The sequence below is a fragment of the Oncorhynchus gorbuscha genome, linkage group LG13, assembly GCF_021184085.1.
Source record: "Oncorhynchus gorbuscha isolate QuinsamMale2020 ecotype Even-year linkage group LG13, OgorEven_v1.0, whole genome shotgun sequence".
NCBI lineage: Eukaryota > Metazoa > Chordata > Actinopteri > Salmoniformes > Salmonidae > Oncorhynchus > Oncorhynchus gorbuscha.
The window spans coordinates 65,329,705-65,345,343 of NC_060185.1; the positions used below are offsets into that span (position 1 = coordinate 65,329,705).

The 15,639-nt window shown below is 42.3% G+C and overlaps 2 protein-coding genes across 3 annotated transcripts in view; both read left to right on the top strand.

Moving 5' to 3' along the window:
* The first annotated feature begins 706 nt into the window (after positions 1 to 706).
* LOC123993340 (transcription cofactor vestigial-like protein 2) lies at positions 707 to 6,573 on the top strand. Of its 2 annotated transcripts, none has more exons than XM_046295388.1 (4): positions 707 to 942; positions 3,558 to 3,769; positions 4,699 to 5,094; positions 5,363 to 6,573. In XM_046295388.1, exons 2-4 carry the CDS (start codon positions 3,577 to 3,579, stop codon positions 5,392 to 5,394), a joined length of 621 nt encoding a protein of 206 aa, XP_046151344.1. In that variant the 5' UTR covers positions 707 to 942; positions 3,558 to 3,576; the 3' UTR covers positions 5,395 to 6,573. The 2 variants fall into 2 exon arrangements, with proteins under 2 accessions (XP_046151344.1, XP_046151345.1); XM_046295389.1 differs by lacking the exon at positions 707 to 942 and adding an exon at positions 2,836 to 3,299.
* Positions 6,574 to 14,560: 7,987 nt separating this feature from the next.
* The window catches only part of LOC123992352 (opsin-3-like), a 39,658-nt gene continuing 38,579 nt past the window's right edge, over positions 14,561 to 15,639 (top strand). The window contains exon 1 of the mRNA XM_046293503.1: positions 14,561 to 14,942. Coding sequence (XP_046149459.1) covers positions 14,561 to 14,942 — 382 coding nt within the window. The remainder of the gene's footprint in view (positions 14,943 to 15,639) is intronic.

Here is a 15,639-nt window from a genome sequence, read left to right on the forward strand (position 1 = left end):
TCTTATATTGACTAGTGAAAAGATGCCCCACCACATGTCCATTGGTGGCTGTAACTCTCATTGTGGTTCTCTGCATGTGTAACAGGAAAACCTCAGTGGTGTCTTTTGTTATTGTCAGTGTACTTTCTGAAATCTATCATTTATCATAATATCAATCACGAAGACGGCTCTCGTTTTTGTAAGAGAGCTATTTAAAATAAGAATTTCAAATATAATATTAACATGTTATTACACCACTAAATTAAAAATAAAAAAAACATTTTATTAAATTATTGTCTGACATTACTGTGTGAAATGCTCAGCTGTGCATTCTACCTAAAGGAAAACATCTATACCAAGCATATAAAGCTTGTCTTAGTTTAACAATATAATTATTACTTGCACAGTACACAAAAAAGTATGATAATGGAGTTCTCGGCGTAATAGCCATTCTATAACGATGGTATTCATTTTAATCCTTTCAGTATCACACAGTAGATATTTCCACACTTTATAATTAAACTATTTCCATATAGCATGTGTTCCCATAAGCCATTTTCTAAACGTGAATACGAGTCGACAGTGTAGACAGTGTAGTTCACTAAGGAATGTTTTGATAAGGTGCTGCCGGTGTGTGGAGGAAGTTGTTAAGTTACATTCTCGTCATACTGTTGTAGCGCATCACACCCTCCCTCGCGATAACTCCACACAGCAGGCAGCTCGAGCGCAGGATGTGTTGAATGAAGGCGGGTTTCTGACGAACAAATTCCAATAAGCGAAGAGATCGATGTTTTCTCCATCAATCTGAAAATTTGAGAGCACAGTAATCTTAACAGGTTGTGTTTTATCAGCAGCATTTGAGGAATGCCAGTGCTGTTGTCAAAATAACGTTATTTTGAGTAATTGTGCGCAATCAATCAAACCTGGGACTTGGTCCTTGATCAGAGGAGCTCACCTGCTCAGGTAAGAGAGAGTACATAGCATGCATTTCTTTGTAATATAATCTTACAAGACTGCATACGTAATGTATAGTTTTATCAATATTTGCAGATACATGTCTGATTATTATAATTCCCCACTTTATGGTGTATTTTTTTTCTGACTTATGTCACTTGGGAACTTTTTTATTCAATATTACATGGTTGTTGACATAATTTAACTGAAAAAAAGGTAGGCCGATTTATATACAGAGATAAAAGTTTTGATGCAAAAGGCAGGTTGACCTTTATTGTTATGAATCTTGCGCTGGAGGCAAAACTGAGCGTTTCCTCTAGATTGGCCAGTTGCAAAGTCAACATTGTCTATATTGTAAAATCATAAACTTTTTGGTCTTAAATTAAGGTTAGGGTTAGGCATTAGGGTTAGCACTGTGGTTAAGTTTAAGGTTAGGTTTAAAATCAGATTTGATGACTTTGTGTCTGCTCCAGCTACACACTAAAATATAATGGTTCTAAATAGACCCAGATAAGGGTTATTTGACTTGTAACCATAACGGAACCTTTTTTGTTGCTGTAGTTACAACCCTATTTGGACCCCTTTTATATAGGACCCCTTTTAATGGTTCTTTACAGAACGGTTCTGTGGAGAATGGTTGTATAAAGAACCATTAAAAAAGGATCTATAAAGCACCGGGAAAAAAGGCTTCGCTGTGGTTACAACCCTAATTGGGGCTATATAGAACCCCTTTTAATGTTTCTTTCTAGATGCTTTATGGAGAACGGTTCTATAAAGAACCTTTTTCAATCTGAAAGGTTCTTTGTAGATCCTTTTGAAGAACCATACAGGGTTCTTAATTCTGGTCAGCCACATTATACTGTTAAAATGCTATAGGTGTTATTAATGAGTTAATTGACAAGTTGAATCAAGTGAGCTACCTCTGGAACAGCTGGGGGGTCCCTGAGGAGAGAATTGAGACCCACTGACTGATTTAGTCAACCATTTTCAATTGACAGGCCATACATGACTCATTCACAAGACACCATCTCTGGCCAAAAATAATATGTGATGGCATAACACAACACATTAGATAAACTGGAATGACACTCTCACTCAGGGTTGTACAAAAAGAGCTGTGCGCAAACCACACCCCAAAATATTCTAATGAGCCGGTCCCCAACATTTTAATTATCACTAAAAGAGCAAAGAACCTTTTTGTGAACTGTAAAGAGCCATTGAAGAATTCAAAGGTTTTTTTGAGCCATTATGGTTCCACATAGAGCCATTACCCTTCCCAAAGAACCCTTGAGGAACCCTCATTTTTAGAGGGTATTGACCGCTCTGCGGAGCTGCCTCCAGTACATGAGTCATCTCAATAAATGCCAAACTGCATAAAAATGATATAGTGAACAGCCTGTAATGTGCTGACATGAATAAGCATTGATTTACTTTGAACCTTTGTGTAATGACAAGCAGACTTTGTTTGCAAATAACAGATAAATACCAATAAAAGACGACATTTCAGTCAGGTTTTGAATAGCTTATCCTTCCCACTATTTTATGTTGATACAAGCACAGAAGAAGGCGATTTCTCAACATGTGTTCGATGAATCAAATAAAATCACCTTGATACTTATTGAATTATTATTGAATTATCATCCCGGCAGAGTGGAAAACAAAATGAAAAATGAATGTTAGGTTATAACCCTTTTTCTACTTCACGGTGAGATGATATGTGAATTCCTCTGGATGCTACAATAGCCACTCAAGCTACAATAGCCACTCAGGTCAGTAAATAAAACAAAAATGGAGAGAGTAAGCCCTAGTTCAAAAACCTCTCTATCGCCGTACCAAACTTAAAAACACGTATCTTTGTCTTTGGAAGAGTGGGGATAGAGTGCCTTCTGAAACCACGCAATGCGCCTCGTCAAACTTCTGACAATAGTTCGGTAGCCTCTTTCGGTGCTATGCAAGTGAAACAGGCCTCTGTTTCAGGCAGCGCGTCAGAGCAGTTCTTCCACTGTTAAAATATGTTAATTGTAAAGGTTGCTTGGCCACACCCACCGCTGGAAGCACAATCATGGGCTCGGATTCTTAGGTGGACTTCTGTGAGAGGTCACTGTTATGCCAGCCGACTAAACTCAACTCCACGATTCACGATGGAGTTGAGCGGTGACTAGTGTGGGCGGACTGGAGTTCCGACGTCACATCAAATAAAGTTTTTAAAATCAAAATCGATGGATTTCCACACCCAAAGAATAAGCCGCGTTTACAAAGAACAATGTCATGGAGTTGTTTAGTCGGCTACTGTTATGCCTGAATTGAACCCAAAACCAACGAGGAAGTCTGCTGCAGTGTTGAGAACGGTTGAATGAAAACAATCGGTATGACAAGCAAAGCTCTTAACCGTCCATGCCAGACGACTTTTAATTTCTATTCAGTTTGACTCACCATAAGTTCAGCGTCTGAACTGTGCATTATCATGTTATATCCATATCCCTTAATTATGGACGTACACAAGCCATAACTCAGCAATCACATACTGTATGGGTAGCCTTGCCTACAGATGATGCATGGACTTGTTAGGCAAAATATGAATGTTCTCTACCTTCCAAACATTGTACTCTACTATGTTCCCACAGGATCTAAGTTGAGTCAGCGATGGCAGGACATTCAGGTAGCCCCCAGGTAGTTCTAAAGACAGAGGAACAGTCCAATAGAGTCATCTTCACCTACTTCCAGGGTGACATCGGTAGCATGGTGGACCAACACTTCAACCGTGCCCTCACCAAGGCCAGTAAGACCAAGGCCCCCAGCGGGAAGGGCAAAAAGAGCCGCAAGGCTGTCAAATCTGGTGAGCCGATTGATATCTAACTATGCAATGAAGGTTGGAATTAAGATTGGACTGATTGATTGAGTGATTGGCCAATACACTTGGAGTCCAATGCAATTAGGAAATAAACTTTATATAAAATATACATTTTTATAATAATATATATATATATCATTGTGGCTGAATGGAAGCAATTCCCCGCAGCAATGTTCCAGCGTCTAGTGGAAAGCCTTCCCAGAAGAGTGGAGGCTGTTATAGCAGCAAAGGTGGAACCAACTCCATATTAATGCCCATCATTTGGTAATGAGATGTTTGACAAGCAGGTGTCCACATACTTTTGGCCATATAGTGTACATTGATCTAAATAATAAATAATAATAATCTAAATCATGTTTGAATTATGAATGCAGGTACTATCAGTCTGACAATGATTTTGATGTGATATGAAGGCTAAGGGCTTCATGTTTCTAGAACCATATCGCAATTGAGAATCGATTCAGATTTAGATGGAGTAATTGGCTGTTTTGGCTACCAGAGCCAGTACACAGTGCATTCGGAAAGTATTCAGACCCTTTGACTTTTTCCACATTTTGTTGTAAAATTGATTACATTGTTTTTTTCCCTCATCAATCTACACACAATACCACATAATGCACTGTATATATATATATATATATATATATATATATATATATATATATATAGTTGTTGAAATGATGCAGGTAATGTTATTTTATAGACTTAGATTTTATCTGATAATTTCAGCTTGTCTATCCCCCCAAAAATAAAAAAGGCATTTCATTTTTTTGCAATGAACTTTGTATGCTATCATCATGATGCTGTGTGCACCAAACCAGAAAATGTGTGTTCACTGACATGTGAAATGTACAAAATGAACACATTTCTAGACTCTTTGTGGATGTATTTTTTTCTATCCACATCTGTTTCAGAGTCTGACTCAACATTTTGCCAGTGGGTTGTTCCAACCCCATCTTGGTCTGAAGACCATTTTCCCCCTGTGTCTGGTCGCCTTCATCTGAGCAGCACCAATGAGTCTCTTTCCAGCCACCGCCTGGCTCTCAGCTCCCCAGATGAGAGCACCAACCCATTGGCCTTCGCTCCGAGGCAACATGGTGGTCTGGGCCTGCCAGCCATGGCCTATCCTCACTCCATGTCCCATGAGGGCCTGGGGGTCACTGGACAGCCTTACACCAACTCCCTGCTCAATCTCCTCCATAGTGACCAGTCAGAGGTGGCTGCAGGCGTGGCCTCGGGCTCCAAACCAGAGCTCCTCCCTAGCTGGATGGGTCAACCTGGCTTCAGAGACCCCATGAACCGTGACTCAGGTATGGCTGCCTCTACCCAGATCCCTTATCACTATGCATGTGCAGGGAGAGGGAGACTTCTTTCTTTCACATAGATTAGATAGTGAACTGACAAATAAATCTGTAATTCCATATCATTTGGATTTTGTAAAGATTAGGGAGGTTTTACAGTATCTGTGCTCCAGTGTTTTTTTAATTTTTTTACTTAATTTATTTTGGTGGTTTGCTTGGTTTTCCGAAGGTCTCTTTTGAGTTATTCAACACCTATTCTACCCTCTTTTGGGAATAGGTCTGCAGAAAAGGGAACTCTATTGGTATTAAATGAAGCATGACCGCGCAGGGAAGAGAGGAGTCTGCAACATGTGCATGCTGTGTTCACTCCTCTGGTTATCAGACAGGCCTCCTCCACAGCCACTAGAAGAAGGAAGTGTCGGTAACTCTCCCCTCTGTTGCTCTTCAAAGGATGACTTCAGTTCCTCGCAATGCAAAAGCTGGAACTGCCTCTCAGAAAAAAATCACTTACTGACTAACCAGTTTGTAAACCGGATCATAATTCACATCAAAGACCAAGGTGACAACCACTGCCAGTCGCCAGTATGCTGCCTACAACTCAATATCTTTAAGCATTTATACACAAGGAGGGAGAGGGAGAAGGGGGGTGTTTTGCATGTGTAAGAAAAACAGTGTTATGTCAAAAGTAGCCTGTATCGACTGTGGAGAAAATGTACAACGTTTTTCAAGACTATTTTATTGAAATGTTGGTGTTTAGGAATATCTGTTTCCTCTGATGTGTGGACTTCTAAAGGAGGGGGTTTTGATGTGATTTTCAGTTGTGATATGGAAACAGAAACTGTTTTCATTTTTTTGCACGTAGCAAATTAATGAAATGCCGTTGATATCCTAATAAATGATTGCCAAAGTAACCATGAAAATGAAAGATGTTTAATGAAGAGGTTTTTGTTATTCAGAGATTTCTGATGAGAATACCAAGTAGACGATCTGCATTGCATTGTAGGAATTGACACAAACCTCTTTTACTGTAATAATTGAGTTGTGATTCGTGATTAAACATTCAAAAAATAATCTGTTCCATCTTAAAAGTAGACTCAGGGAAATGACATTGCCACAAGCAGCATCGCATGTTTTGAGATGAGCAAGATGCAAGACTTTGCTCCCACACAGTCACATACAGTATCTGTGCATGGGTTCACTTCACCCTGTTAGAGCGTGGTAGCCACAGGACCAAAACGGGAGAAGTTGAGCCTTGCTGTTTACTTTCTACATCTACGTCATATCGCTGAGTCTACCTTTGATGAAGTGGAAATACATGATGAACTGGATCAGATGAGATATCTCTCGCCTGGCAAGTGCACATAGTGTACATTACTTTCACAGGAACAGACCTCAAGCCATTTAGAACAAGTGTGACAATACTGCCATCCCGTGGCTGAAAATAAGAGGGAAAAGGAGCCAAATGTATTTCATTTTCAAATTGAAAATGTTAAGAAATAAATACTAGACTACTAAATATGGTCATGTTTTTGCATTCATTCTTTTATGTTCATTATGTGTATTTACATTTACACTTCAGTAATTTAGCAGATGCTCTTATCCAGAACAACATACAGTTAATGCATTCGTCTTAAGATAGATGGGTGGGACAACCACATATCACAGGCATAGTAAGTACACTTTTCCTCAATAAAGTAGCTAACAGCAAAGTCAGAACTAGAAAGGTGGGAGTCGAGGTGAGGAGGGGGATAATTTAAGATACTCTTTGAAGAGGTCCCTACCTCTTTCAGGTGCTTTTGGAAGATGGGCAGGGACTCTGCTGTCCTAGCTTCAGGGGGAAGCTGGTTCCACAATTAGGGTGACAGAACAGAGAAGAGCTTGGGTACGTGGTGCAGACACAGATCCTCTCCACGTCTCCTGGTAGGAGCGGCTTGCCAAGTATGATGCAGAGCCTGAGACACCCAGCCCTGAGAGGGTGGAGAGGAGGATCTGATAGAGCCTGAGACACCCAGCCCTGAGAGGGTGGAGAGGAGGATCTGATAGAGCCTGAGACACCCAGCCCTGTAGGGTGGAGAGGAGGATCTGATAGAGCCTGAGACACCCAGCCCTGAGAGGGTGCAGAGGAGGATCTGATAGAGCCTGAGACACCCAGCCCTGAGAGGGTGGAGAGGAGGATCTGATAAAGCCCGAGACACCCAGCCCTGAGAGGGTGGAGAGGAGGATCTGATAGAGCCTGAGACACCCAGCCCTGAGAGGGTGGAGAGGAGGATCTGATAGAGCCTGAGACACCCAGCCCTGAGAGGGTGGAGAGGAGGATCTGATAGAGCCTGAGACACCCAGCCCTGAGAGGGTGGAGAGGAGGATCTGATAGAGCCTGAGACACCCAGCCCTGAGAGGGTGGAGAGGAGGATCTGATAGAGCCTGAGACACCCAGCCCTGAGAGGGTGGAGAGGAGGATCTGATAGAGCCTGAGACACCCAGGCCTGAGAGGGTGGAGAGGAGGATCTGATAGAGCCTGAGACACCCAGCCCTGAGAGGGTGGAGAGGAGGATCTGATAGAGCCTGAGACACCCAGCCCTGAGAGGGTGGAGAGGAGGATCTGATGGTTCACGGTGTCAAAGGCAGAGGATAGATCTAGGAGGATGAGAGAGAGTCAGCTTTGGCAGTGCAGAAAGCCTCCTTGACACCGAGAAGAGTAGTCTCGGTTGAGTGATATGTCTTGAAGCCTGACTGGTTAGGGTCAAGAAGATCGTTCTGAGAGAGATAGCGAGAGAGTTGGTCAGAGACCGCACGCGCCAAGTGTTTTGGAAAGAAAAGAAAGAAGGTTTATGGTTTTTGACATCAGATTAGTTGAGTGTTAGTTTCTTGAGGAGGGGAGCGACTCGGGCCTTTTTAAAGTCAAGAGGGGACGCAGCCAGTGGTCAAGAATGAGTTGATCGGGGAAATGTGGATTGGTAGAAGATCTCCAGAGATGGTCTGGAGAAGGGATTAGAGGATGGGGTCAAGCGGGCAGGTTGTCAGGCGACCAGACCTCACTAATCACTCAAGCACGGAGCAGGAGGGGAGGGCCAAGCCACCCGGGAGGAAAGGGGACAGTGCGAGTCATAGGATGCAGAAATGGAGGAGACTAGGGTCGAAGAGGCAAAATCAGAAGAGAGGAGGGAGAAGGATTTTGCAGAAGGGAGAGATGATAGGATAGAAGAGGAGAGAGTAGTGGGAGAGAGAAAGCAAAGATTGCAACAGTGCAAGACCATCTGGGTAGGGGCTGAGTGGCAAGGGTTGGAGGAAAGGGAGACAGAAAAGGAAACAAAGTGGTGATCAGAAACGTGGAGGGGGGTTGCAGTGAAATGAGAAGGCGAACAGCTTCTGGTAAAGTTGATGTACAGCTTATTGCCTGCCTTGTTAGTTGGAGGGGATTGGGAAAGGGTGAGGCCAAAAAAGGCAAGGAGGGGAAAGATTTAAAAAATAATTGAAGGGAGGTTTAAGTTGCCAAGTATGAAGAGCGGTGAGGCGTAGTCAGGAAATGAGCTTATCAAGGTGTCAAGCTCATTGGCCCTGGTGGGGCACCTGGTGGGTGATACATGACAACAACGCTAAGCTTGAGTGTACAAGTGACAGTGACATAATGGAATTCAAGTGAGGAGATGAGAGAGGGAGAAAAGAGAAAATCTCCAGTTAGGATAAATGAGTAGCCCTGTGCCACCACCGCGATAACCAGATGATCTTGGACTACGAGAGAAAACGTGGTCAGATGAAGAGAGAGCAGCTGGAGTACCAGTGTTCTCTGGGGTGATCCGTGTTTCCGTCAGGGCCAAAAAGTAAAGGGTATGAAAGGCAGCATAGGCTGAGATGAACTCTGCATTCTTGACCACAGATCCGCAGTTCCAAATGCTGCCAGTGACCCGGGGAATTTACCTCGACTAACCTGTGGCTCCTCACATTGACTCGGTACCGGTACCCCCTGTATATGTCCTCCACATTGACTCGGTACCGGTACCCCCTGTATATAGCCTCCACATTGACTCGGTACCGGTACCCCCTGTATATAGCCTCCACATTGACTCGGTACCGGTACCCCCTGTATATAGCCTCCACATTGACTCGGTACCGGTACCCCCTGTATATAGCCTCCACATTGACTCGGTACCGGTACCCCCTGTATATGGCCTCCACATTGACTCGGTACCGGTACCCCCTGTATATGGCCTCCACATTGACTCGGTACCGGTACCCCCTGTATATGGCCTCCACATTGACTCGGTACCGGTACCCCCTGTATATGGCCTCCACATTGACTCGGTACCGGTACCCCCTGTATATGGCCTCCACATTGACTCGGTACCGGTACCCCCTGTATATGGCCTCCACATTGACTCGGTACTGGTACCCCCTGTATATGGCCTCCACATTGACTCGGTACCGGTACCCCCTGTATATGGCCTCCACATTGACTCGGTACTGGTACCCCCTGTATATGGCCTCCACATTGACTCGGTACCGGTACCTCCTGTATATGGCCTCGTTATTGTTATTGTATTGTTTTCCTTTTTATATATTTTTTTACTTTAGTTTATTTGGTAAATATTTGGTTTATTTGGTAAATAATTTCTGAACTCTATTTCTTGAACTGCATTGTTGGTTAAGGGCTTGTAAGTAAACATTTCACGGTTATATTTGGTGCATGTGACAAATAAAATGAGATTTGATTTGGACACATCTCATGTGCACGTGCACACACACGCAACGACACGCATACACAAAACTCTTGTGTGGTTCCTTCCTGTGTGTATCGTGTCACCACTGGTGGTACAGAAGAGCCTTTGTTCCTTGGCTTCAACACCAATAGACATCTGAGGACTTCTAAACAAACAGTATTCACCTGCATCTCAATACATATAAAAAATACATATAAAAAAATAATTATTTGGTGGAGATTTGACATTACTAGCTAATTACACAAAGTTCCAGGCCTCCTTAGCATTCTATTTACATGTAAGTCTTTTTTAGAGTGAGATGAGGGGAGTCCTTTGACATCCATTTCAGCAGTTTGATTGATGCGCTACCATCTGCCTTTGTCTCAGAGGCTCCGTCCAATCAATTTGTTGGACACACTCTTCTCCCTTATTCAGAGTCTATCGGTGACTCAGAAGCCAGGTGAGCCACAACAGTAGCAGTGCAGCGCTACACATGACTAATTCGCTAATTAGTTACAGAGAAACAGGGATGTCAATGTGGAACAATAAGATGTTTACAGGTGACCTTATAATATAATGTCCCTTAGATGTTTCCCATGGTAATGTGTTATTTCAGTTTCACAAACACATTTAGAACCTAATTGTCTGTCCAAGTTACAGATTGACCTCATATTGATACCTTAAAAGTTGATGGGCAAGTGCGTTAGTAACCCAAGGGTTTGTTTTATTGGCCAGTTAGCATTGGTGAGTGCGAAACAGTGTGTGGAAGGAAGAGCCTGCCCCCAGTCACTTCAAAACATGTTGACGCTGCCTTTTTTCCCACTCTATCTAAAAACTCTGAACTGACCGCTGATTTTTCAGGTGGCATTTGGCCATAATGGACTCCACTGTCTGCTCTTTCTTGTCTCTATCTTCATCTCTATCAGTCTCTAACCTATAACTCAGTTTCAGTCAGCACCACTATATCCACTTTGAATTCCCAATCCATTTCCAATCCATTGTCAGAACACGCAATCAGTTGCATTAGTTAGTGCCAATAAAAGGGAATCGCTTGGAGGAGCAATATTGGTCATGACGCCCTTGGGAAGCAGCGGCGGTACGAGGGGGCACTAGCCACCACTGATGTATGATTGGCCACCTTTGGTTCCCCCCATTCTCATTGGGTCAGAGCGCTGTCAATCTGTCTCAGATTTAAGAGGAAAAGACTGTGCGTTCATTCTGGTTTGCCGGTTGGGTGGAATACTTTTTGTGGCCTCACAATTTAGTTTAATGAGATGAAAACGCTACAAGCGTTGATCTGGATATCCTTCTCCCACAAAAATAATGTTAAACTAGGTGCGAGGCCTAATTACACAGGACGAACTGTGGTTGAAAATGGTTTCCTTTCAGACGGGGAAACCCCGGCCATGATGGCATTCCAATAGAGATATAAAAACCTTTTAGGAACTACTGAAAGATCCATTACTACTATGTTTTAATTACTGGTAAACACGCACAAAAACACTTAGACTATCAAATAACATTACTTGCATAATTTCTCATTTCCAATACCTCAAATGAAGATATATTGGAGAAAACATTAGACAACTAAAAATAATTGAAAACTATGAGAATGCAGGGAAACCAGGTCTAATCTTTATAGCAGATTTTGAGAAAGCCTTCAATACAGTATGTCTAGAATCAGTTTATACGTGCCTGGATTTTTAAAATAACTATTAAATAATGTACAACAATTCTTTATAAAAAATCATAAATAACGGTTACTTCTCTGAGAACTTGAATTGTCAAGAGGCGTAAAAAGGTTTCTCTCTGTCACCATACTTATTTATTATGGCCTTTGAACTGTTAGCTCTAAAAATCAAATGATCTAATTAAGGGGCAAACAATGAAGGGATTAGAGACAAAAGTAATAATGTACGCTGATGATTAAAGGTTTCTTTTGAGTCCTCAGTCTTCAAAGGCCTTATTCAGGACTTGGATCATTTCTCTGGAAAGGGGATACCTAGCCAGTTGCACAACTGAATGCATTCAACCCCTCTGAATCAGAGAGGCGCTTTAATCGTCATCCACACCATCAGCACCCAGGGAACAGTTGTTATTGGGGGTTAACTGCCTTGTTCAAGGATAGAAAATCATATTTTTTTCAACTTCCAGGCTTGGGGATTCGAACCAGTGACCTTTAGGTTATTGGCCCTTAACCACTAGGCTACCTGCCACCCCTAAAACACAAATGTACTATATTACGAATTGGGTGTCTAAAAGATACAAACTTGAAATTGCCTTGTGGTCTCCTGATTAAATGTAAAGTTACACCGAAGCAACAAAAGAAAACGTTGCACCCACATGATGTACCAGCACATCATTGGTCTAAAGTGGGAATGGATCTGTTCACAGTCAAGAACGTTCCTTGTCTGATTATAGAGGACCACTATTCAGATTTATGGGAAGTGGAGAAAGTGATTGACACAACAGCCGCTTGCATTATCGACGGTTTTAAGCAGCAGTTTAGCAGATATGGCATACCTCAGTGGTGTATTTACGGACAATGGGTCCCAGTTCTCGAGCCAAGACTTTGCTTTGTTTTCATTAGGAGTTCCATCATGTGACCTCCCCACCCTACCACAGCCAGAGTACTGGTAACGCAGAGTCAGCAGTGAAAATAGCAAAGATTTATCGCAAAGGCTATACAGATGTGTGGCAAGCCATTTTGGTGTCGAGAAAAACTCCCACAGAGGGCTTCCACTGCAGTTCTGTACAGCGCTTATTGTCTAGACGCACTCACTCTCTGTTGCCAACAACTCCCAAGCTCCTCGCACTAAAAGCCATTAGGGATGTTCAGGCACACAAGCGTGCACGTCAGGATAAGTCAAAACATTACATTGACCAGTATGCAAAAAATCAACCTGTAATAAAACAAGGCCAAGCTGTCAGAGTGCTCCTGTCACCTCACACCAGGGATGCCACATACATCTTGGCACATATATAGGGCACATTAGCGCAAGGTCATATGAAGTGGAAGTAAAGGGCCGAAAGTATCGAAGGAATCAGAAGGACATACCCCCAGTTCAGGAGAGCATATGGCACAGGAGGGACACATGGGATGACTGTGAATATCCTCTGGATTGTGTGGGCATTACACATAAAGAGGAGACTGGGAAGACCCCACACCAGGACAGTTATCTCTGCCGACAGTACCTCCGCAATTTCAGGAGGCTGTGGAAGAGGAAGGAGAGGCCCTGAGGCTCCCAGATGTGCCCAACGTCCCAGAGGTCCTAGTGGTATCAGTGTGACACACTAGGACAAGGGCTAAAATAAGACCGCCCATGCGGTACGGGAGACAATGTCCCTTAAGAGATGGACAATGAATTGTGTTATATTATAAAACAATTTTTTAAAGGTGTTGATAATGTAAATAGGTATTTTCACTGTGGTATTGAAATGGTATGAAGTGCTCGAGCTAATTATATATGAAAAGGAAGATGTTGAGATAGTGGGCATAATGCCAACCCAGAGATGGCCCTAGTCAGGCACCTATCTAGGATATATAAACTGGATCATGATGAGCATCTGAATGGGATGCCATGACCTGTAACATGTAATACCTGAGTAAAGGATTATGCTTGCATTTTACAAAACTCTCCGACGTGAGTTATTCACATACACAAAATGCAGGGTCTCTGTAGCTCTTGTGTAACTGTAATATGCTTTACAACAGACAGAGAAGGTTAGCTTTCAATAGATATATTGTTTGTTCAAATCGATGCAGGGTTTTTTTATTCAGAAATATGAAGCAGACATAGGCTACATCATCATGGTTCAGAAGAGGGTGAGTAAAGAGATAAACATTAAAGGGGGGCTGCATGAGCAGTAGCTAAGTTGTGTGCGTAAAATAACACACCGCAGAACGTGATCCATATCCTTAGGGCGGGGCAGGGACAAAATCTCTGTATTCACAACCGCGGGCCTTTTAAATAACATTCTTAGAAAGTTAATTTAAAAATAAATGTAAATTCTGAGAAAGGAATGTGTTTTTAAATAAACATTTTAGAATGTATTCTAAATGTTACTAAACTTTTCATGTGTTTTTTATGGAAAGTCTTCTTAACATTCTCAGAACAATTTGTGAATATTAATTTTAATAGAACCATGCTGAAGTATTGACATTCCCACAAAATAACGTTGTTTCTTAACGATCTCTGAACCATTTGAGGACATTCCCAATGTCAAACCAATTGGAGAACGTTCCTAGAACATTACCAAGATATAAATGAAATGTAACCATGTTTTAACTTGTAGGAAATGTTCTGTTAAAGAAATGAAATGCCAAGAAATATCGTTTTTTTGTTAAGATTGTTAAATGTGCTGAGAATGTTACAAAGCCAAGTAACGATCCTGCACCATTCCCGGGAAGTTGTTGGAACGTTGTATGCAAATTAACCATAGGACAACCACACTCTCACCAAACTCTAAGAAACATATTGTAACGACCCTGGGTTTATAAGCGCGGATTTCGACTGCCGCTCGAGCATGCTTTTGGGGCATTGTCGATAGCGTGCTGGACTTCGGGCTAGCTCCTTGCTTGTTTCATACCAATGTGGTTGTCAGAACGTTATGTGCTAGCTGGGTTGTAAAGGTGATAGAATAAATGGGGGTTCTGTATGTCTTTCTTTGTCACCTAGACTGTTGTGAGCATGTGTTCTGCACTGTGAACGAGTTTGAATGAGTGAGAGAGCGTTCACTCTTCTTGTTGTAAGTCACCCCCGCGTGCGCTGAGGGTGCTGATGGTTGTCCACTTAAGAGCTCTGAATTTCAGCAGCACCGAAAGCTCTGCTTCCGACCTAAGCACCAATGTCAGTGTTCGGGACACCTTGGTTCCCCAGGACACCCTCGACCTGAGCAGGCAAGGCCACACGGTGGTGGCAGTATGCCTTGGGCTCATTTTGGTCCTGGGATTCTTCAACAACCTTCTTGTCCTGCTTATCTTCGCAAGGTTTCGGTCGCTTTGGACGCCCATAAACCTCATCCTTCTGAACATCAACGTGAGCGACATCCTCGTGTGTATTTGTGGAACTCCATTCAGTTTTGCGGCAGGTCTACAGGGGAGATGGCTCATTGGACACCATGGTTGCAAGTGGTATGGCTTCGCCAATTCGCCTTTCGGTGAGTTTTTCAAATATTTCAACAGGCAGCAAAAGCCATGTAGCCTACACTTTAGGCTAACCTCCATGTGACAAAAAGAACAAATATTTTGCATATAGTAATTTCTTAGCCTAAGCAACGTTACTGGCAAAAGGGCATGCAAATCCATCAGATCATTACTGCTCGATCAATTCTTAAATAAGTCCTCCAGGCTCATTATGAAAACATTATGAAAAGTCTCAGAGCACAATTCATCATCAATTTATGACTGTATATCCAATCTAATGAATAAATGAATGGTATTTTATTCCTCCCTGTGCTTGTCAAATTTTCATTAACCTACATTTGAATATGAAAACATAAATGAAAAACGGTTGCATAAAGCTTTTAGCAAGAGACATTTGCATTCAACCTTTATACCAAAATGGATTTGTTTCGGTGTGTGAATAAGTTTCAATGTACACTTGACTGGGAAGCTTGACATAGTAAATGTAGTGACTTTGCATTGGACCTTGAAAATGTAAAGCATGTAGACTATTCTAATGTATAACCCCATAATGAGACCACCCATTCAACACAGAGTACAACAGCCTACCCCTTTCTAGATCAGCCACTCATACAAATTGTAGCTGATCTTATACATGTACACTTCTCACCTGTCATCTCTCCTTGCATGTCTCTGGATCCAGAATTGGATAACTAAAATTGATTGAATTATAAT